At 37.3% G+C, this 25,073-nt stretch overlaps 1 protein-coding gene across 3 annotated transcripts in view; it reads right to left on the reverse strand.

Moving 5' to 3' along the window:
- LOC136879194 (uncharacterized) overlaps positions 1-25,073 on the reverse strand; it is a 180,607-nt gene that overhangs the window by 153,402 nt on the left and 2,132 nt on the right. For all 3 annotated transcript variants that reach the window (XM_067152972.2, XM_067152992.2, XM_067152983.2), the window contains exon 2: positions 24,564-24,805. In XM_067152972.2, coding sequence (XP_067009073.1) covers positions 24,564-24,793 — 230 coding nt within the window. In that variant the 5' untranslated portion in view covers positions 24,794-24,805. The remainder of the gene's footprint in view (positions 1-24,563; positions 24,806-25,073) is intronic.

The following is a 25,073-nucleotide window of genomic DNA, read 5'->3' on the forward strand; positions in this document are numbered from 1 at the left end:
TGTTCATTGTAAATTCTCTCAGGCCCTATGACCTTATTGCCTTTTAGTGACATGATAGCTTCATATAGCTCGCCCCCTGTGAACAGGTCTGTTTCTTTTTGATACTTACCTGAAACTGGTACCTCAAAATTGCGGCAATCTTTGTCTACATTTAGTATGTTCCTGAAGTGCTTTTCCCAAATAGTCATGTCAAACTTTTCACTACTCTGTGTTTTCCTAGGGTTCAATGCTACAAATGGATAATTGACAGCTTCTTCTGCTATTCTTATCACCTCTTTTTCAAGATGTTCCTTGCGTTTTACTAACAGCAGCCTTTTGTATTTAATGATGCTGTATTGTTATTGCCTACAAGCTCATGCTAAATTTTGCTACGTGCATGACATCCATGATGCTGTTTCTCATCATACAGCACTCTTTCTCGAACCATATTCATGATCTTCCCTTCCGCTAATATATAATTGCCGACTTGATTGTCTTTTCCAGGGAAAGGATAGCTGCATCTATGTCATTGCTCTTTATGTGTTTATCAAGTTATTTCCATTCCTCAGTTTTCAGTCGAAGAATATCATTATTGATCTATCATGAGGGTTTAGTATCTTCAGGCTTTTCTCTCTTCTTTATTGTTGAGAAGGTAAATTGTGCCGAAACCGAGCAATGTTTCTTTATCACAGCCTCTTGTGTGGTAAGACATGCAGTGTAATTTAATAGCTTAATGTTGTGGCCTTGATAGAAAACTAAATCTATAGTGCTTTCTCTGAATGTATAAGGTATATTCTATTTTCAACCTTGTTGATGAGGATGGAATCTTTCTCCATCATTAGACCTAGTAGTTCTTTCGCTCTATGGTTGTCAAGGTCCAGTCAGCAGTTTAAGTCTTCTGCTAGTATTATGTCTCAGTCCAGAGCCATGTGACCAATGGTAAACATGATGGTTGCTATCAGCTCTTCAAAGGGTGTTAGTGGCCCTGAATGTATGGCTATCACGGAGGTACATTTGAATTTTAATATTATTATGTACTGGTCTTAGCATAAGCTTTGAATTTTACCTAGACTAGGTTTGCAGTAGGCTAGCATGAAGTGATGCGCATCGGTCTTCCTCTTGGCTCTTGTATTGCTGGCATATGCTGTGAGTAGAATCCACTGATGTCTATTGGTTTGATCAACAGAGTCTCTAGTAAATCATGTGAATACAGTAGGTGAATATTTGTCAATGTTATGGTGCTCTTTAAGCCCTCAACGTTCCACAATAAGATGTTTGGCTGATTAGGCTGGGAGTGAAATTCCTGTTTTGCGAGAGCAAAAAAGTATAAATTCTCACAACGATACCATTCGGCCATGCTCCTGAAGCGTATACCTTTGTCAGATCCTGTAGAGGTATAACTACTCTCAGAGCTTTAATACGAGAATAATAATAATAATAATAATAATAATAATAATAATAATAATAATAATAATAAAAAACTACGAATATAGTTCCACAAAAGCTGCTGACGTAAACATAAATTACAGAACAGAAAAAACAGAAAATTAAAGGAAACCTAACCAGCCCATTAAAAGCTCTTTAGACAACCCCTAAATAGTTTTCAAAAACAATTTAAGTTATGAAATAATAATATAAAAGAATAACAATGAAAAATGGTAGCTTAATTTCAATGAACTCACATGTCAAGCAAGAAATTGCAACACCACACATATATAGGCCAAGCAAACTAAATTTCCACACCAAATTTAAAATAAAAAATAAAATAATAATTAAAATAAGCAAAAATGACACAACAGAAAATCACTGGTACAATATGCAGACCATTAGATGCTCATTAAGAACCCTTGTTTATTTTACAAAGCAATTGTAATACGAGATGATAATAATAATAATAATAATAATAATAATAATAATAATAATAATAATAATAATAATAATAATAATAATAATAATCAGGGCAGCACTAAAAATGAAACGCCTAAAAATAAAAGTATAGCATGTCATTGACATAACCAGGGCTGGGTGTGTGTGGAGTAGTGGAAGGTCAATGAACTGAACTGGCCAGCTGGAATCGTGCCAATGGCAGAACAATGGTTTTTCATCACCTCACATTCTACGCTGGAGTGGAGAGGAAACAGGACTTTATTAAGATAAGTTCCAGATTTTCAAGTTTTTAAACAGAAATAAACATAAATGTTTATACTTCTCTACATATTTGAGTTTGATTTGATAGAATATGATTTTAGAACTATCAGTCTGATCACACATGCAGCCAGAGTATTACTGAGAGTACTGAACAGAAGACTTCATGGAAGGCTAGACAACTGTATCTCTGAGGAACAGCACGTGGCTTCATGAGAGGTAAAGGAACATTTTTTTGCTATTTGCTTTACGTCGCGCCGACACAGATATGTCTTATGGCGACGATGGGGTAGGGAAGGCCTAGGAATTGGAAGGAAGCAGCCGTGGCCTTAATTAAGGTACAGCCCCGGCGGTAAAGGAACAAGGGATGCAATTGGACTATTAAGAACGCTAGGTGAGAGATACTTTGCAAGAGGAAGAGAAATATATGCTGTATTCATTGACCTGGAGAGCGCTTCTTATAGAGTACAATGGAAAAAAGTTAATGGACATTCTAAGCAGGAAAGGAGTTGACTGGAAGGAGAGAAGGCTGATTAAGAATCTGTATCTACAGCAGAAGATAGGAGTGCAGCTAGGGAATGAGATGACAGAGGAAACCACAATTGGAAGAGGAGGAAGACAAGGCTGCTGTATCTCCCCCATACTTTTTTTAACAAGTATTCAGAAGAAATTATCCAGAAATGCATGGATGGTAAAAGAGGAGTGAAAGTTGGTGGTAGGAGAATAGAATGTATTCGATATGCTGATGACATGGTCCTACTGGCAGAGAGTGAACGAGCTATGATGGCGATGCTAAGAGATCTAAATGATGGAATGAAAATTAATAAAAAGACAAAATGTATGGTGATAAGCACTGGAAAAGTGAAGACAACCATAAAGTTAAGGCAAGACGTAATAGAGCAGGTTGATGCTTTCAAATACTTGGGAAGTGTAATAACAGAGAACATGAGGAGCAGTCGAGAGGTGAAAACTTGTACTGCGTTGCGAAGGAAGCATTTAATAAGAAGAGTAGATTTTTTGTGGGAGCATGGATAGAGATTTGAGGAAGCGATTCGTGAAGTGCTTTGTATGGAGCATGGCACTGTATGGAGCTGAGGCATGGACAATGAGAAAAGAGGACGAAAGAAGACTGGAAGCATTTAAGATGTGGATTTGGAGGAGAATGGAAAGTATATAATGGATAGAAAAAGTAAAGACATACATACATACATTATCATTATAGACTGTTATGCCTTTCAGCGTTCAGTCTGCAAGCCTCTGTGAATTTACTAAACGTCGCCACAATCCTCGATTTGTAACTAGTGTTGTGGCCTCATTTAGTTCTATACCTCTTATCTTTAAATCGTTAGAAACCGAGTCTAACCATTGTTGTCTTGGTCTACCTCTACTTATTTTACCCTCCATAGCAGAGTCCATTATTCTCCTAGGTAACCTATCCTCCTCCATTCGCCTCACATGACCCCACCACCGAAGCCGGTTTATGCGTACAGCTTCATCCATCGAGTTCATTCCTAAATTAGCCTTTATCTCCTCATTCCGAGTACCCTCCTGCCATTGTTCCCACCTGTTTGTCCCAGCAATAATTCTTGCTACTTTCATGTCTGTTACTTCTAACTTATGAATAAGGTATCCCGAGTCCACCCAGCTTTCGCTCCCGTAAAGCAAAGTTGGTCTGAAAACAGACCGATGTAAAGATAGTTTCGTCTGGGAGCTCACTTCCTTCTTACAGAATACTGTTGATCGCAGCTGCGAGCTCACTGAATTAGCTTTACGACACCTTGATTCAATCTCACTTACTATATTACCATCCCGGGAGAACATACAACCTGAATACTTGAAATTATCGACCTGTTCTAGCTTTGTATCACCAATATGACATTCAATTCTGTTGAATTTCTTACCTACTGACATCAATTTAGTCTTCGAGAGGCTAATTTTCATACCATACTCATTGCACCTATTTTCTAGTTCCAAGATATTAGACTGTAGGCTTTCGGCACAATCTGCCATTAAGACCAAATTGTCAGCATAGACCAGACTGCTTACTACATTTCCACCTAACTGAATCCCTCCCTGCCACTTTATACCTTTCAGCAGATGATGCATGTAAACTATGAACAGCAAAGGTGAAAGATTACAGCCTTGTCTAACCCCTGTAAGTACCCTGAACCAAGAACTCATTCTACCATCAATTCTCACTGAAGCCCAATTGTCAACATAAATGCCTTTGATTGCTTTTAATAATCTGCCTTTAATTCCATAGTCCCCCAGTATGGCGAACATCTTTTCCCTCGGTACCCTGTCATATGCTTTCTCTAGATCTACAAAACATAAACACAACTGCCTATTCCTCTCATAGCATTTTCAATTACCTGGCGCACACTGAAAATCTGATCCTGACAGCCTCTCTGTGGTCTGACACCACACTGGTTTTCATCCAGCTTCCTCTCAACGACTGATCGCACCCTCCCTTCCAAGATGCCAGTGAATACTTTGCCTGGTATACTAATCAATGAGATACCTCGATAGTTGTTGCAATCCTTCCTGTTCCCTTGCTTATAGATAGGTGCAATTACTGCTTTTGCCCAATCTGAAGGTACCTTACCAACACTCCATGCTAATTTTACTACTCTATGAAGCCATTCCATCCCTGCCTTCCCACTATACTTCACCATTGCAGGTCTAATTTCATCTATTCCTGCTGCCTTATGACAATGGAGTTTATTTACCATCCTTTCCACTTCCTCAAGCATAATTTCACCAACATCATTTTCCTCCTCCCCATGAGCTTGGCTGTTCACAAGACCACCAGGATGATTTCCTTTTACATTGAGAAGATCTTCAAAATATTCCCTCCACCTCTCCAGTGATTCCCGGGGATCTATTATGAGTTCACCTGAATTACTCAAAACACTTCATTTCCTTTTTCCTTCCCTTCCTAAGATTCTTTATTACTGTCCAGAAAGGTTTCCCTGCTGCTTGACCTAGCCTTTCCAGGTTGTTACCAAAATCCTCCCAGGACTTCTTTTTGGATTCAACAACTATTTGTTTCGCTCTGTTTCTTTCATCCACGTACAACTCCCTGTCCGCCTCGGCCCTTGTTTGGAGCCATTTCTGATAAGCCTTCTTTTTACGTTTACAAGCTGCTTTCACTTCACTATTCCACCAAGATGTTCGCCTTTTCCCACCTTTACACACAGTTGTTCCTAGGCATTCCCTTGCTGTTTCTACTACAGCATCCCTGTATGCCACCCATTCACTTTCTATATCCTGAACCTGCTTACTGTCTACTGTTAGAAACTTCTCACTAATCATATCCATGTACTTCCGTCTAATGTTCTCATCCTGGAGATTTTCTACCCTTATTTGTTTGCAGACAGATTTCACTTCCTCTACTGAAGAATCTGAGTGTATGTGTCATCATCATCATTTCATCCTCATTACGACTCGCAGGTCGCCCACGGGAGTCAAATCAAAAGACCTGCATCTGGCGAGCCGAACTTGTCCCCGGACACTCCCAGCACTAAAAGCCATACACCATTTCATTTCATCACTGCTCTGGAATATTTGAAGGACAAATTCTTCCCAACTGAAAGCACAAGATTTCCAGAATTGCCGTGCAATTATTACTTTTTTTGAAATTCATAAATAAATGGTTGGATGTTCATGACATACATAGCACTAATGCAAGATTTTTGATATAGCCTAAGGGATGAGAGACTATCCAGGTTGGAAAATGAATTTCCAGCATACCAGGCAGAAATTAGGAAATGCAGTGAAGAAAAGGCTACTGGATTTCTGAGTAAAGAAATGTATGAAGCTATTCTGTTAATGACTACTTCGACCATCAAATGTATCAAATGTCTTCTATACTAACTAGAACATTTAACTGCAATTCAATAGAGAATTTCTTCAGTAAATTAAGACATATTTCAGGAAGTAATGACATGCAGTATTGAAGGGCAGTAATATTCAGCTTGAAGAGGATACTGAAAACAGGCTTATTTTGATCATCACCAGGCGAGTTGGCTGTGTGGTTACGGGCGCGCAGCTGAGAACTTGCAGCCAGGAGACAATGGGTTCAAACTGCACTGTCAGCAGCCCTGAAGATGGTTTTCTGTGGTTTCTCATTTTCACCCCAGGCAAATGTTGGGGCTGCATCATAATTAAGGCCACGGCTGCTTCCTTCCCACTCCTAGGCCTTTCCTATCCCATTGTTGCCATAAGACCTATCAGTGTCAATGAGATATAAAGCAAATTGCAAAAAAAAATCTCCCATTTTTATCCCAAACAATACTTTAAAGCTAACAAAAGTTGAGAAAAATTAAGTAGGAAATCTAAACCAAATTGTTTTAAAAGTTTCCAGTAGCCTACAAGATGAGAATCCGCTCTGGACTGTGGAAGACGTAGTGAAAAACACAGCGCAGCTGACCGGCGTTTCTGTGTACAGTGTTTACGCCACTCGCGTGGAATTTGAACTCCACGGAAAATCCAAGTCTCCAGCGAAAGGTTGATGTGTCAGCTCAGCACTCGCCGTAAATAAAATAGGAAGGGCCTTAACACGGTATGGGAATAGGAACCTTAGCGTATTCGATGATGATGATGATAATAATAATAATAATAATAATAATAATAATAATAATAATAATAATAATAATAATAATTTGTACTTTGCTTTATATTCGTAACCACCTGCAGAAATGTTGTCATGAGGGGATCATGAGTTTGTTTTTACCTTCCGAATGATGAGACTACAATATTTACAACATTCCTGGAAACATTGTATTTTGCAATCCCACACACAGGTGTTTTTTTCAGCTTTTTGAACTGTGAGAAACTGCCACTGACAGTCGTTGCACGAGAGCGGAATCGTATACTTATGTTGTAAGTCTCCATGTGCCTCACACAAATTGCATTATGAAATAAAAATAAACCTTGCTTCTCTTGCCTTGGTATTTGTCAGTAATCTGTAGGTTTTACATGGTCAATAAAGGAATACATAGGTATGGTACGTAATCAAAGAACAGCTATGTGAAAGGATGCGATTTCTTTTGATGATTCCCCATTTCAGAATGACGTACTTGTCAGATAAACGCACGGCATTAATAATAAGCTGGTTGTGGCGGAGATGGAGAACGGAGATGGGAAGGGGGAACAGGGGATGTGCTCATGTGCGGAAGGATGCTTTTCCTAAGCTCTTGAGTTGAATTTCAGTATAGTTGCGCAGTCATCAAGGCCCGCCAGGTGAAGGCCAGCCAACGACCGCCGCCCCAGTACGATGTTGACCGTTCTACAGAAAGGACAGTGCGTTACTTGGTTCGTGAAGTCAAAGTCAAATGCCAGTGCACAGAGACTCTTTCGGAGAACTTATCCAGGTGAAACTGCACCTGATAACAAAGATATTACTTGACGGTTTAATCAGTTTAGAGAAACAAGGAACATGGCGATAAAAGGTCGGACAGGCTGACCAAGATCAGAGGAAAATGCTGAACGTATCCACCAATCGTGTGTTAAGAGCCCAAAGAAATCAATTGCTCGATGAACTCTTGCACTACAAATTCCTAAAACAATAATTCAAAATGTATTGCACAAACGGCTACGACTTCATGCGTATAAACTTCAGTTACGACAGGAAATAAAACCTACCTATCACCCTAAATGCAATGAATTTGCTATTTTTATGTTAAATGAAATTAATGAAAATCAAACTTTTCTAAAGAGAGCATGTTTTACTGATGAAGCAATGTTTCACATAATTGGTTGTGTGAATCATCACAATTGTCGGATATGAGGATCGTAACAGCCTAATAAAATCCACGAGTATGTTCATGATTCTCCCAAACTCAATGTGTGGTGGCGGATTACCTCATGATCAAGTTATTGGACCTGTTTTTTTCTCTGAAAAAACAATTACAGGCCTAATTTACCTCAACATGCTTGAACAGTATGTGTGCCCTCAAATTGAAGATATCAAACAACAGACTAGACAGCAAGCCCTTTTTGTGCAAGATGGGGCTTCGCCTCACTACCTTTGCGAGGACGCGATACACTCGATGCATGCTTTCCCAACAGTTGGATTGGCAGAGAAGCCCCGATTTCCTGGCCTCCCAGAAGTTCAGACCTAACTCCTTTGGATTTTTTCTTTTCTGGGGATACATAATAAACATTGTTTACGCAGAAGAGATTCATGATTTGGTGCATCTTCAGGAGCGAATTGCTGCCGCCATCTTAACTGTTACTCCAGATATGATTCAATGCATGTGGCACAAAGTGGACTGCAGATTAGACGTCTTCTGAGCAACAATCGGAAATCACATTGAAATTTACTAAGGTATGAAAAAGAAAACGTATCTTTTCCATGCATTTTAAGGCTAAAACCATTACATTACCTTTAATAGATTTTTATAGCAATTATTTAAGTTCTAGGCATAATTTTTCGACGACGCTATATTTACTGTTCGTACTGAGGAGTTTAAAAAAAGGTTTTGTGAATTTTTACACATTACATACAAGAAGCTGCTGTATCAATCAAAATCTAGGTGGGTTTCCATTGTTTCCATGTGTTGAAAGACTGATTCACATGTTCCTTTCTTTGAAGTCTTACTTCTGTCCTCAGAACTCTATCCCCATTATTACAAAGAGATTTTTGAAGATGAGATAAGTGAGGTCATTATTTGTGGATTCTCTGATGTCCATATATAATGCCAACATTACTGAATTAGAGAAGGAAAAAAAACAAAACTGTGTTGATGATACTGTCCCTACATTAGAATCTACAGTGGAAAAACTACAGGAAAGATATAGTCATAAATTTAAGTCTCTTAAGGTGAAAGGGATTCTTGAAAAGAAGAGGGTGGAATGTTTCAGTGCAGAGTGTGATAATTTTGAGAAGCAATACAGTACCTGAAAAAGTGGCTGTGTCAGTACGAACAATTTCAACCATTTAAATGGATGAAACTAGCAAATATTCCAACAAGGGAAGATGCAAAAAAAAAAAAAAAGTATATTAATCCTTAAAAATAATACAGATATCAAAATTGATGATGTACTGTGTTTCAATCAGTTTTGTAATATTCTGAAATTTATGAAAAACAATGAAGAGAAGCAACAGGAATCAGCAGCTTAATTTCGGTGCAAATATTTTAATGAGTCGCCAAAACCATAATGTCATTCAGAACTCCTGGAGTTAGCTGAATTTTTCTTTTGTATTCCAAGTCATAGGCTAATGCAAAGACAGAGTGAATATTTTCATTGCTAAATTCACAGTGGACCAAGGACAGAAAAAGGTTCACAATTGAGACTGTGAAAGGTGTAGTGTGTGTGCAGTATAACTTCAAACATTTCAGATGTATCCATCTTCAGAAAAGTATGAATGGCACAGGAAAAAACTCATTAATGATGAAGGTGATAGGCCAATGGTTTGTGATGAAAGTGAAATTTAATTTTGAATGGTCCATATTGATCTGTGATTACAATTAAAATAAAGAGTAAAATATTTCCACTTTTTTAATACAAAATCAACTAATGTAAGTTACAGAAACTGAAAATTTAATGTGGACCACTAGGATCACCAAGCTGAAAAAACAAGACACAGTCCACTGATGGAATCACTGCACCTTAATCACTTTTATTGGCTTCACTTTCATTACAATTAAATGAAAAATTAAGAGTAAAATATTTCCTCCTTTTCTATACAAAATCAAGTAATGTGAGTTACTTTACAGAAGAAACATTCATTGGAACTAGTTTCAACCTATTTTTTAAGGTCATCATCAGCCACATCGCGAGTTGCATAATGTATCTGATAGTTCATAGAAATTGTAAAAAAAAAAAAAAAAGTCGTGAAAACACAGTGGTTTGACTCTATAATTATGAAAAAGTCAAAATTCTTGTAAAAGTTTTAGATAATGCATAAATTAATGCACTTAGCTGTTGAAGGAAGAATTCAGGAAGAATAATTTGGGCGTTGAAGATTCTTGAGGTTTGTATATATCACTCCTTATGAAGTTCTGATAGTTGCGCTGCGATCTGTTGGACGTATTGCAGGTAAGGTCTCATTGGTGATCAAAGTTTCAGATTATGTTTAAAAATGCATACATCAATGCATATAGTTGTCGTTGAATAACAGATTCTTGAGAATTACGTATAACATGATAAGGAGTTCAACGATTAACGATATCAAAAGAATGAAGGGAGTGGATTCTTGAGAATTACGTATAACATGATATGGAGTCAACGATTAACAATATCAAAAGACGGAAGGGAGTGATGGGGTTGAATTCAACGATTACTCAAACAAACCCTGAAGAACACCCCACACCTATTTACAGGCCAAGAAAAAACAAAATAATTATGAATCCAAGTCTTCCTACTGCAAAAGCCCTTCCAAAAATAGACAAAACCGGTGTACCTATTCGCCCATTCATCAACTTTAGACCAAGCTCTTTATACAAAATATCTCAATTTACCGAAATATTTTTGAGGAAGAATTATCAATTTATGCCTAAAAAAATCCATCAAAAACACTTCATATCTAATAAATAAATTAAACAACTTCACCATCTAACCCCATCACTTCCTACATTCTTTTGATATTGTTAATATGTATCCCAGTATACAAATATCAAAACTTTACCCTATTATTGAAAATAATTTAAATAAATACAGTCATTTGAGTAAATTAGAAATCCATGATTTCATGTCTATTTTAAAATTAGTTGTAAATAACAATTTCTTCACTTTTAATAACGTTATCTATCGACAGAAAGGTCTAGCAATGAGCTCGCCTGCCTCAGGTATCCTAGCTGAAATACCTAGATTTCCTAGAACATAATAAGATGGACAACAACCAAAACTTTAACAATATTCTCTTTTGGGCCAGATTTGTAGACAATATCTTAGTTATATTAGATGATGAACAATCAGTCAATGTTACTACCACTCTTCTCAATCTTAATAACATCGATCCAGATATTAAATTCACACTAGATTCCGAACAAGACCAAAAAATAAACTATTTGGATATAACCATCACCAGACACCCAACTTTTAAAAATTACAAAATATTTAGAAAACCCACTCAAACTGCTTCCACAATCCGTCATGATTTAATACATCCACAGACTCACAAACAGGCAACTTACAACAGCTTAGTTCACAAAGCCCTGTCTAAAACAGATCTAAAAAACAAATTGAACACTATTCAATACATCGCAAAATCCAATGGTTACAATAATTTTTTCATTGAAAGAATAATTAACAAATACAGACATTGCCCCTCAGTCACTTTAAAAACAGAAAAACCCAAACATCCCTTAATTTCCACTTTCACCTTTAATAAAGACATCTACAAAATCACTAACATTTTTAAGCAATACAATGTAAAAATAGCCTTTAAAAGAAATAATAAAAATGCAGATACATTACACAACTCCACTTCTGTTAACAGAATTAATAGTTTCTCAAAATCAGTAGTTTATAGAATTAAGTGTAATAATTGCAATTTTTCATATAATGGACAAAATGGAAGGAGTTTCACCACAAGATATTCAAAATGGGTGAAGACCTTAACAGCATCTTAGGCAGAGAAGGAGACCTTCGGAATGGCGAAGATAGTGGATGCGCAACCCATCCTCTCTGGGGAAAATTAGAAGAGAAAACCACTACCTTGTGGAGAAGAGGGATCTTCAAAGACTAAGGGAGTAAACCCCAAAAGAAAATCCTCAGATGCGTTAGGCTAGCAGGTCAGCAGATGAGTAAATTTGTACTTGCTTTCAACTACAATACAAGCCTCGGATGGAAGTTTAAAAATGGAAATGGAATTGACAAGTCTCTGAATACAGTTGCACAGTACGATGGTAATGCTAATGTTCATGCAAGTGTTAGATCACAGAACAAAACCTGATGTGGAACAATAAATATTTTAACAATGAATGGGAAGGAAAATGAATTGATTGACCTAATGGAGAGACGAAAACTTGACATCCTGGGATTAAGTAAAGTAAAATGGAAAAGTTAAGGAATGAAGAAACTAAGAAAGGGGTACAACTTGTACTGGATGGGTAACAATAAAGAGAAAAGAAATGGAGTGGGATTTGTGGTGAATCAGAACGTCGAACCAATAGCTGAAGTTGAGTATGTTTATGAAAGAATTATAATAATGCACATACATGTAAACAAGGAACTCCTGAAGATAATACAGGTGTATGCTCCACAGACAGGATGGAGTGTGTGTGAACTGGAAACACATATTGTTGAAGATGGGATCATGATAATGGGAGCTCTGAATGCTGATGTGGGAACAGATAGAATGGGATATGAGAATGTTCTGGGCCCACATGGGTATGGCGATAGAAATGAAGATGGAGAAAAACTGTTGGACTTTTGTATCAGAATTAACCTGATAATAAAGAACACATGGTTTATGAAGAGGAATAGCCGTCAGATCAGCCAATATATGGACAGTATGGAACACTCATCAATTTTATAATAACAGACCGAGAATGGGGAAGATATGTCATGAATACAAAGATAATCTCCAGTGAAAGTATGGAAGGTGATCATAGATTACTGATTGTGGAATTAAAACAAGTAAAAATCCCTAAAGCTGTATTGAAGAAGGAACCTAAGATCAGGATTTGGGAATTGGAGGAGGATAAAAGAATTTTATTCCAAAAAAGTATAAAAAGGAAGTTGCCTAACACGGAAATACGAAGTAGAGAAGAAGAGTGGGACAATTTAAGACAGACATTTGTGGAAGCAGCAATTGAAGTATGTGGGAAAACAAAGGTTAAGGGAAAGGAGACATGGTGGTGGACAGACAAAATAAAGGAACAAGATGAAGAAAGAAATGGATAAGGAAAAGCAAAAAATGTATCAGAGGGATGAGAATAAGATAGAAAGTTTACATGTGGAATACTAAAGACTGAAACTACAAGTAAGGAGGAGTATCAAGGAAGAAAAGGAGAAATGTTGGGAAGAGTTTACCAACAAAATTGAGCAAAGTAGTCGAGGAAATCAGAAACTATTATACAGAGTAATAAAATCGAAAAAGAATAAATCAAGAAAAAATAAAGGCATTAGAGAGCGAAGATGGATCCATAGTACATGACGAAAAGGGTCTTCATAAGGTGATGGCAAAGTATTTTGAAAAACTTTATAATGAGGATGACTGCTCGGAGGAAGAAGGAGATAAGAAAATGGAAATAATAGATGGAGGAAAAGAAGAGAACCCGATAACAGGGTTGGAATTTGAAAGGGCAGTGAAAGCAATGACCAAAGGTAAAGCAAGTGGAAAAGATGAATTCAATGCTGATATGATTAAGGCAGCAGGAAGCAATGGACTACAGTGGCTATACAGTCCTCAATGCCATACGAGTTTCTTTCCAACACGCAGTTTGCAGTCAGTATATGTACGCATCCATATATCGCTCTATATGCATGCGCTGACGTCATATCGGTTCCGGGATTGATAAACGATTGGGTTGTGTTGGAATGGATTCTCGTTCATGAACTCCAAGGAATAGAACTAACGGAATCCAATGAATGCTGAAATATGAAAGATAGAGTACGTCACATATCAAGTTTCCCTGATGTTACCTCTCAACAATAACAAATAGTTTAGCGCAAGTTTTAAAACTATTAAAAAGGAATCGGAAACATGGAAGGTAGGTAAGGTAAGGGTTATTCTGCCCGAAGGCAGGTCCGAACCTCCGCAGAGGTGTTCCTGAGCCAGAGTTTACGTGCGGTAGGGAGGCCAGTTCCTTTCCGCTCCTCCATTCCCTTACCCCCCACCAACGCCCAATGTTGCTTAACTTCGGAGATCTCACGGGATTCGGTGTTTCAACACGGCTACGGCCGTTGGCACATGGAAGGTACGTATCTTATTTAAATAATAACTAACATAATATTTCTACAATTATACAATTTATAGGTTTGTAATTTTGATCGTATTGCATGAAATTTTGATGTTAGACCTATAAACAAGTTTTGATTTCTGTTAACCAAAACCAAACTCCACGGCATGCCCTTAAAAGGTCTTTGGCCTACCCAGCGACCGCTGCTCAGCCCGAAGGCCTGTGTGGTTAGGACGACGCATCCTCTCAGTTGTTATTCTGGGTTTTCGAGACCGGGACCGCCATCTCACCATCAGAAAGCTCCTCAATTCTAATCACGTAGGCTGAGTGGACCTCGAACCAGCCCTCAGGTCGAGAGAAAAATCCCTGACCTGGCCAGGAATCGAAACCGGGACCTCCGGGCGAGAGGCAGGAAAGCTACCCCTACACCACGGGACTGACGATTTCTGTTGACATAACCTATATTTTATTTCTGTAAACACAAAATCTATATATATATATATAAAACAAGAGTTTTGTCTGTAAATTGCTCAGAATTTAAAATGAATGGTATTTCTGTATCAGTCATGTCCCCATTAACAAGGAAATGCACTTTTTACATTTCCGTAATTTCTGTCTGTCTGTATGTATGTACACGCATCACTAGAAAACGGCTGAAGAGAATTTAATGAAAATTGGTATGCAAAGTCGGGGAATAAGTCGTTACAATCTAGGCCATAAATAATTTTATTCACGCTGATAGAAATGGTAGTTTAGGGGAAGGCCTAAAACTTAATTTTCAAATATTTATGCTATTTGTTGTCCTATCTTACTGCAAAATGGTATGCAAAATTGGGGAATACGTCACTATAATCTAAGCTATAAATAATTTTGTTCACGCTGAGGGAAATGGTAGTTTTGGGGAAAACTAAAAAATTGAATTATTAAATATTTACGTTATTAGTGGTCCTATCTCAATAAAAAATGGTATGCAGTCAGAGAATGAGCCACTACAATCTATGCTATAAATAATTTTATTCACGCTGAGTGAAATGGTAGTTTAGGGGAAGGCCTAAAATTTAATTTTTAAATATTTATATTATTAGTGGTTGTATCGATAAATACTACATAACCAAAGTTATATAGAATTAAATTTCCGATCATTTATGTCTTATACATTTTTACTGTACTGACTATGATAACACAAATATTCATGAATTTGTAATTTTGTTGCTAAGTCTATACCAACGCCGAGCCACGAGAAAATGGGTTAACAGAATTTAATGAAAATCGGTATATAGAGTCGGGGAATAAGAAACAGAAGTCTAAGCTAGAAACATTTTTTTCACCCTGGATGAAATTGTAGTTTAGGGGAAGACACCTAAAATGTAATTTTTAAATACCTGTCTTAGTGGTCTTATCGAAAAGTATTACAGAACAAAAGTTATAGATGCAATTTCCGATCATTTATATTTTATTCAGTTTTACCGTACTGACTATGGTAAGAGTGGTATTTCAGAGTCGGAAGGCAGAAGTGAACTAAATGTGAAGGCCTATAATATCGAAAGCGCATAACACTGATCAACAATAACATCACATTGACCATTGTTTGTTGTGATGTTCTTTGTCTCTTATGCTGCCTCTCAAATCCGATAGATGGGATTACTGCTGCGTACCGAGTATAACAGTCTGACAGAATACTGGTCGGCAGGCGGGAAATAGCTGGGGAGTTAGAAACCTTTCTTCTTTAGCATGCCATTCCTCTGGTTCATACATTTTCTGATACAGCTGGTACGTAACAACCTGGTTCATCATAGTATTCCAGCTATTCGATCCCTACTCTGACACGTTGTTTCGGATGTGCGGTGTGCACACTTAGGCAGAGTCTCACGGAGTAGTAGTATGACCTGGTCTAGAATTACAATTTAGGCCGATTCCAAATTATAACACCACAGTTCACTAAATAACTCAAAATTCAATCCTGAAAAGAGCCGTTTCTTAAGAAAAGCTTCTTCCTTTTCACTTTTATAAAATTCTACATTCATTTTATTCCAAATTAGCAGTGAAGAGGAGGTTTCTCCTCTGACCTGGAGGAAAAAATTTGTCTCCAAGTCAGTTAGATTTTTCCGCCGCCAGTGCAGTGAATTAAGATTTTCCGACTCATCGGGTATCCTAGGAACCAGATTAGTAAAAGGGCATAGCTTTTGCCCGGGGAGTCCCCACTATTCGACCCGCTCCCCACCGGAAAAAGACGAAGAGTGTTCACGGATCACGGCTATCTGTAGCTTCTATCATTCCAGCTCTGGAACTTTGGACTGTTAGATCGGCAGCGTAGTCCTGTTCGTTAAAAGTGAGAAAATGTGTGGTTTTTCATTTGATCGAGTATTTCATATGAATGCATTGCATTTAATCGTGCCATTCCTACTGATATCATTGTAATGACGTATGTTCATTTCAGTTGGGAAAACCACTAAGACAGTCTTTCAGAGGATGTAAAAAATGCAGGTGAAGAGCGAGTGTCTACCATTATAATGAAAACTCCCCAACCTGATTGTGACTGATGGTAGCCAAGCGGGCCTACAATTACAATGAAAATTCTCTAACTCGGTTTTCATGTGAGAAAAGACGTTTGGTGACTTCCTGGTCACATTTCTAGGCTAACGTTAAGAGCTGTGCAATTTAATACAATCTTGCTCACAACGCACATACTACCTAACCTAGAATTCTGTATAGAATATAAAATTCCGTAGCGAAGCACGGGTACATCAGCTAGTTCTCAAATATTTATATTATTAGTGGTTGTATCTTAATGAAAATCGGTAGACAAAGTTAGGGAATAAGTCGCTATAATCTAGGCCATAAACAATTGTATTCACGCTGATTGAAATGGTAGCTTGGGGAAAGGCCTAAATTTAAATTCTCAAAAATGTATGTTATTAGTGGTCGTATCTTAATGAAAACTGGTAAACAAAGTCAGGAAATAAGTCACTACAATCTAGGCTATAAATAATTTTATTCATGCTGAGTGAAATGGTAGTTTAGACGAATGCCTAAAATTTAATTCTCGAATATTTATGTTCTTAGTGGTCGTATCTTTAAAAAAAAATTTAAAAAAATATAAAAAAATCGGTATGCAACGTCAGGGACAAAGTCGCTATATCTAGGCCATAAATAATTTTATTCACGCTGACTGAAATGGTAGTTTAGGGGCATGCCTAAATTTTAATACTCAGATATTTGTTAGTTGTCTTATCTTAATGAAAATCGGTAAGCAAAGTCGGGGAATAATCGCTATAATCTAGGCCATAAATAATTGTATTCACGCTGAGAAAAATGGTCAACACATGCAAGACTACTACCATAATTTTACCAACATAAAGCATTGTATTGACGGATGTTCATTTCAGTTGGGAAAACCACTAAGAAAGTCTTTCAGAGGATGTAAAAAATTAAACAAAGGCCCCCTACTTATTATAACAAAACTGTTTCATACATTAAGATCAATATTTCAACTCAAGCTATAACCTAAATGACACTTCTGAGAAAACCAACATTCTATTTGACCTCCTGATTATTATTTTTAAAAATTTTAATTTTATTAATCTAAAATCAATTTTTCATTCTATTCATGGCACCTTTCCTCAGTGTTTCCTGACAGGGTCGGGAATTTTAACCATCATTGGTTAATTTCCCTGGCACGGGGGCTGGGTGTATGAGCTGTCTTCATCATCATTTCATCCTCATCACGGCGCACAGGTCGCTTACGGCGTCAAATCAAAAGACCTGCACCTGGCGAGCTGAACCCGTCCTGGGATCTCCCGGCACTAAAAGCCATACTCCATTCCATTTTACTCTGATTTCTACATCCCTCAGCCCCACCTTAATTAGCCCTCCTCTCTCGTTTTTTTTTTTTCACCTCCCTTCCCCAATTATCTCCAAACTATCCTACCTATTTTCTCCTTCCTTATTCTTGCTTCCTTTCACATAAATTATACAATACGTCCAACACTTTGCAACACAAGGTGAGTCACTATTACATATTTTCTTTATACATTTTTTTCTACTTTTGCTCTCTTTTCCATTACCATTTCACTAAGTTGGCTTTTATTACTATTTACAACTTTATTAATTCCATTTATTTCCGCAATGAACTGCGAATCTTCCCCACCATTTTAAACTTTTAAAAACTTTTAACTTTCAAGCGCTACTTTCAGTTTTTTAAGGACTTTAATCTCTTTGAATGACTTCTATTTACCATCTTTTTCCATTGTTCATTGCGTGTGCATGAATTATATTCTCAGCACTACTACCACCGTTGATGATTTGCAGCTTTTAGAACCCTGTATTTGTGATACGTAATATCAACAAATTAATTTAAAAACCACCTAATCGTTACTTTATTTTTTTGCCTTCTATGAACTATGAGATACATTATGCAACTCGTAATTTTTAAATTAATTTGTTGATTGTACTCATCGATACGGTCATGAAGTGAAGAATCTTTGTTATCCTTCAACAGCAACTATATGCATTGATGTATGCATTTTTAAACTTAATCTGAAACTTTGATCACCAATGAGACCTTACCTGCAATGTCCAACACATCGCAGCGCAACTATCAGAACTTCATAAAGAGTGATATATACAAACCTCAAGAATCTTCAACGCCCAAATTATTCTTCTTGAATTCTTCCTTCAACAGCTAAGTGCATTAATTTATGCATTATCCAGAACTTTTACAACAATTTTGATTTTTTCACATTTTATTGTCAAACCACTGTGTTTTCATGACTTTTTTACAATTTCTATGAACTATCAGATACATTATGCAACTCGTGATTTGGCTGATGACCTTAAAAAATAGGTCAAAACTAGTTCCAATAAATGTTTCTTTCGTAAAGTAACTCACATTACTTGATTTTGTATAGAAAAGGAGGAAATATTTTACTCTTAACTTTTAATTTAATTGTAATGAAAGTGAAGCCAATAAAAGTGATTAAGGTGCAGTGATTCCATTAGTGGACTGTGTCCTATTTTTTCAGGTTGGTGGTCCTAGTGGTCCACATTAAATTTTCAGTTTCTGTACTAAGCCTGCCACACTTATATCTCTAGTAATAGATATCACACTTGAAATCTCATCTATATATATAAAATAAAAGTTTTGTCTGTACATTGCTCAGAAATTAAAAAGAATGGTATTTCTGTATCGGTCGTGTCTTGCATTTTAGTTCGTTAAAAGTGAGAAAATGTGCGTTTTTCATTTGATCGAGTATTGATTATGATAACATTGCTTTTAATCGCTACATTCTTACTGACGGTTTTTTTTTTACGGCCTAAGTTGACTTCAGTTAGGAAAACCACGAAGACAGTCTTCCTGAGAATCCCGCAGCGAAGCACGGGTACATCAGCTAGTTAGGTATAAATGTCCTGATAGAAGAACCTATTTTAAGTAGTTTTTCATTATGAACGGTTCATGGTGTGGGTTACTGAAGTCAAGTCCTAGTTCGTGAAACATGGGCAACGGCTGAGTGGCCTAGTAAGTGGTCTCGAGAGTCGCGATACCAGTTACTATGGAATGGAACTGGGCATCTCGGACATATTTTGAAAAGTGGCCCCCCTTGTGCTCAGGTGGCTAGGACTATGCAATCCACCGTGGTCCCTAACCTGTTAGAGGAGAGATCCTCACTTGGACTATGTGTGAGAAAGGGTAGTATTCTGATTCACAGAATTTTTCATTGAATACGCTGAGAATGTTTTAAGCAAGCCTCAGACCTATGGGAGTAACGGAGTCCCAATCCCATTTGACAGGCGAGGGACTCCTTGGAAACAACTTGGGAGCTATCAATATTAATGGGGCTCATGGAAGAAAGAAAGTAGAACTGGCTGAGTCAGCAAAGAGAATGCATCTGGATGTGTTAGGAGTTAATGATATTTGGGTAAGGAGAGATAATGAGGAAGAGGTAGCAGATTGTAAAGTGTACTTGAAGGATGTTAAAAAGGGAAGGGCAGAGTTTGGAGTTGGGCTGTTCATCAGGAGTACTATTGCATGCAACATGCATGTAAACGAGCGAATGATGTGGGTAGATTTGGGAGTTGGAGGAATTAGGACAAGAATTGTCTCAGTGTATTCACCACGTGAGGGTGCAGATAAGGATGAAGTTGACCAGTTTTATGAAGCACTGAGCGACATCATTGTCAGGGTCAACAGCAAGGACAGAATAGTGCTAATGGGCGATTTCAGTGCGAGAGTTGGAAATAGAACTGAAGGATACGAAAGAGTGATCGGTATATGTGGAGAAGATATGGAAGCTAATAGGAATGGGAAGCATTTGCTGGACTTCTGTGCTAGTATGGGTTTAGCAGTTACTAATACATTCTTCAAGCACAAGGCTATTCACCGCTACACACTGGAGGGTAAGGGTACCAAATCTATAACAGACTATATCTTAAACGACTTCAAATTCAAGAAATCTGTTAGGAATGTATGGGTTTTTGGGGGATGTTTTGATGATTCAGACCACTATCTGATCTGTAGTGAACTACGTATCTCTCGGCCTAGGATAGAGAAAGCGAAATCTGTCTGCATATGAATAAGGGTAGAAAATCTCCAGGACTAACAGTAGACAGAACGCAGGTTCAGGATATAGAAAGGGAATGGGTGGTATACAGGGATGCTGTAGTAGAAACAGCAAAGGAATGCTGACTCAGCCAGTTCTACTTTCTTACTTCCATAAACCCCATTAATATTGATAGCTACCCATCGAATTCCATTTTGTTTGCCAAGTTGTTTCCAAGGAGTCCCTCGCCTGTAAAATGGGAGTGGGACTCAGTTATTCCCATAGGTGTGTGTGTATATGATCTGTATATATATACACACACACACACACATATTTTAGGAGTTATTGATATTCGGGTAAGGGGAGATAATGAGGAAGAAGTAGCAGATTATAAAGTGTACTTGACGTGTGTTATAAAAGGGCAGAGTATATGATAAATAAATAGTAAATAATGACCGACATCTGCGACAAATGGATGGGCAATGCACTGTTTGGCTCCCTACTGCACTTAGATCGCAATAAACTTGTGGTAAACTGGTGGAATGAAAAGCAACAGTGACATTAAGTCATCCAGGTTTACTTACTTCAGGTAAACTGGTGAATCTCAGAGATGTGGTAGATCGGCTGGTCTACATGGTCGAGCACGTTTACCGGTACATTAAGGAATTTTATTTTCTCATTCACTGTTTCCTTGAAATACAATAGATATTGTAATAGGAGTTGAATCATGGCTAAGAAGTGATAGGCCTATTATAGATACAGAAATTTTCTCATGGAACTGCAGAGTTTATTTAACAAATTCCAACTTGTATGTTTCAGAAGTTCCACCTTTCCACCACTTTAAAATCTTAACATTTTTTTAGATTAAAATAACATTAATTTATTTTAAAATTAGTCGGTATATGTTTCATTTTTCATAGAAAACATGTTACATAAGTAAAACACAATTAACCACTCATATTAAAAACAACTTGTCCTTGAGAGGATGAAAGGTCTACATGTAAAAAGAGTCTTTGGTTTTTTCTTCATTGTCACTATCTGACATCTCTTGACGTAAAAGATGTGTTATTCATAAAACACCACTTGGAAAATTATCTCAAGATAAAGGGATCTTAAAGTTTTTTTGATGCATATATTAAACTAGTGTACAAATATGCAAATTTTGGTAACATTCGACACTTGATGAGAACGGAAGGGGAAATTTTCTTATTAGATGAAATGGACTGAATGTGATTGAGATGGAAAGTAACTCTAGTGTACTAGGAGAAAAGAAGCTCTGAGCGCAGTAGGAGGCTCGGTGTGAGTCAGCCGTGAGGGGTGCCATGTAATTTGGACGCAACATCATAGGGATTTGCTACACACTAGTGGAGTTACAGGAGCAAACTGTGTCAAACATGTGGACTTGGCTCTGTTTTATGGCCAGATGCCCTACGTGATGCCAAACCTACTTTTGTGTGTTCCTGTGGTGGTTGGTAGTGTGATGTGTTGTGTGAATACAACGAGAAATGTGTATAAACACAAACACTCAGTCCCTAAGATGCAGCTTTATAATCTCCAACTTCGCTGGAAATTGAACTCAGGATTCTCTGAACTGAAGTCTTTAACACTGACCATACAGCCAGGGCACTGGACAATGATGAAAGCCGTAACAGTCTATAATGATTAATAATAATAATAATGTTATTTGCTTTACGTCCCATTATCTATATTTAGGGTTTCCGGAGACGCCGAGGTGCTGGAATTTAGCCCCGCAGGAGTTCTTTTAGGTGCCAGTAAATCTACTGACACGAGGGTGACGTATTTGAGCACCTTCAAATATCACCGGACTGAGCCAGTTACCAACTGTTTGAGCCACTCAGCCCGGCCTATACCGGTAATGATTTAGGTTATATATGTACTGGTATGTATGTATGTATGTATATATGGGAAATTCTAGGTAGACTGTAAAGATTTCATTATAGTAACTGGTTCAATCAATCAATCAATCAATACTGATCTGCATTTAGGGCAGTCGCCCAGGTGGCAGATTCCCTATTTGTTGTTTTCCTAGCCTTTTCCTAAATGATTTCAAAGAAATTGGAAATTTATTGAACATCTCTCTTGGTAAGTTATTCCAATCCCTAACTCCCCTTCCTATAAATGAATATTTGCCCCAGTTTGTCCTCTTGAATTCCAACTTTATCTTCATATTGTGATCTTTCCTACTTTTATAAACGCCATTCAAACTTATTCGTCTACTAATGTCATTCCACGCCATCTCTCCGCTGACAGCCCGAAACATACCACTTAGTCGAGCAGCTCTTCTTCTTTCTCTCAATTCTTCCCAACCCAAACATTGCAACATTTTTGTAACGCTACTCTTTTGTCGGAAATCGCCCAGAACAAATCGAGCTGCTTTTCTTTGGATTTTTTCCAGTTCTTGAATCAGGTAATCCTGGTGAGGGTCCCATACACTGGAACCATACTCTAGTTGGGGTCTTACCAGAGACTTATATGCCCTCTCCTTTACATCCTTACTACAACCCCTAAACACCCTCATAACCATGTGCAGAGATCTGTACCCTTTATTTACAATCCCATTTATGTGATTACCCCAATGAAGATCTTTCCTTATATTAACACCTAGATACTTACAATGATCCCCAAAAGGAACTTTCACCCCATCAATGCAGTAATTAAAACTGAGAGGACTTTTCCTACTTGTAAAACTCACAACCTGACTTTTAACCCCGTTTATCAACATACCATTGCCTGCTGTCCATCTCACAACATTTTCGAGGTCACATTGCAGTTGCTCACAATCTTGTAACTTATTTATCACTCTATAGAGAATAACATCATCCGCAAAAAGCCTTACCTCCGATTCCACTCCTTTACTCATATCATTTATATATATAAGAAAACATAAAGGTCCGATAATACTGCCTTGAGGAATTCCCCTCTTAATTATTACAGGGTCAGATAAAGCTTCACCTACTCTAATTCTCTGAGATCTATTTTCTAGAAATATAGCAACCCATTCAGTCACTCTTTTGTCTAGTCCAATTGCACTCATTTTTGCCAGTAGTCTCCCATGATCTACCCTATCAAATGCTTTAGACAGGTCAATCGCGATACAGTCCATTTGACCTCCTGAATCCAAGATATCTGCTATATCTTGCTGGAATCCTACAAGTTGAGCTTCAGTGGAATAACCTTTCCTAAAACCGAATTGCCTTCTATCGAACCAGTTATTAATTTCACAAACATGTCTAATATAATCAGAAAGAATGCCTTCCCAAAGCTTACATACAATGCATGTCAAACTTACTGGCCTGTAATTTTCAGCTTTATGTCTATCACCCTTTCCTTTATACACAGGGGCAACTATAGCAACTCTCCATTCATCTGGTATAGCTCCTCTGACCAAACAATAATCAAATAAGTACTTCAGATATGGTACTATATCCCAACCCATTGTCTTTAGTATATCCCCAGAAATCTGATCAATTCCAGTCGCTTTTCTAGTTTTTAACTTTTGTATCTTATTGTAAATGTCATTGTTATCATATGTAAATTTTATTACTTCTTTGGCCTTAGTCTCCTCCTCTATCTCGACATTATCCTTGTAACCAACAATCTTTACATACTGCTGACTGAATACTTCTGCCTTTTGAAGATCCTCACATACACACTCCCCTTGTTCATTAATTATTCCTGGAATGTCCTTCTTGGAACCTGTTTCTGCCTTAAAATACCTATACATACCCTTCCATTTTTCACTAAAATTTGTATGACTGCCAATTATGCTTGCCATCATATTATCCTTAGCTGCCTTCTTTGCTAGATTCAATTTTCTAGTAAGTTCCTTCAATTTCTCCTTACTTCCATGGTGTTTTCAGGATACAAGTACTAATTAACAAATATTTTTCTAAGAAAAGGGTAAATAATATTTATTTAACAAAGGCTGCTTTAATTTCTTCAGAATATAAAACAGCAACAATGAGATATTAAAAAAGCAATCAACTTTCTTCCTAGCACATTTCACCTCGTAATAATAGTTACTTACTGAAGATATGCAGCACTAGGAAGCATGGAAGCTTCTTTTAGTTCCGTGAAGCATTGTAAAAGTTCAACAGATGGATTCCAGCCTTTATTTTGCAAGTAAAGTTGCAGTAGCATGTACAGTTTTTCAGTAACATAGCCTGTTCCAGGGAAGGGTGGACCCATTTCTGTTTGAATACCTTTGGCAACAATGTTCTTCATTGTCTCTGCAAGATCCATCTGACTGTTCTGCATTTTGATGTACACCTGAAACAATGAATAAGATGACTAGGAATTAAGGCTAAAATAGTACATAGCGAATATCATTTCACTGTAGGCCTAAGCATATACTGTTTAAAAGATACATCCTCCCCGAGTTATAACCCGCATTTAATTCAGTTTTTAAAAATGTGACTTGCACCAATATGATTTTCATCCATTCAAATGTGACATCAATTCCAAGTGGAACAAAAGGAAAGTCAAATACAATTAACCAAATAACACAAAAATTAATTAATCTGCAATATGTATATTG

This window comes from Anabrus simplex, chromosome 1 (genome assembly GCF_040414725.1).
Source record: "Anabrus simplex isolate iqAnaSimp1 chromosome 1, ASM4041472v1, whole genome shotgun sequence".
Lineage (NCBI taxonomy): Eukaryota > Metazoa > Arthropoda > Insecta > Orthoptera > Tettigoniidae > Anabrus > Anabrus simplex.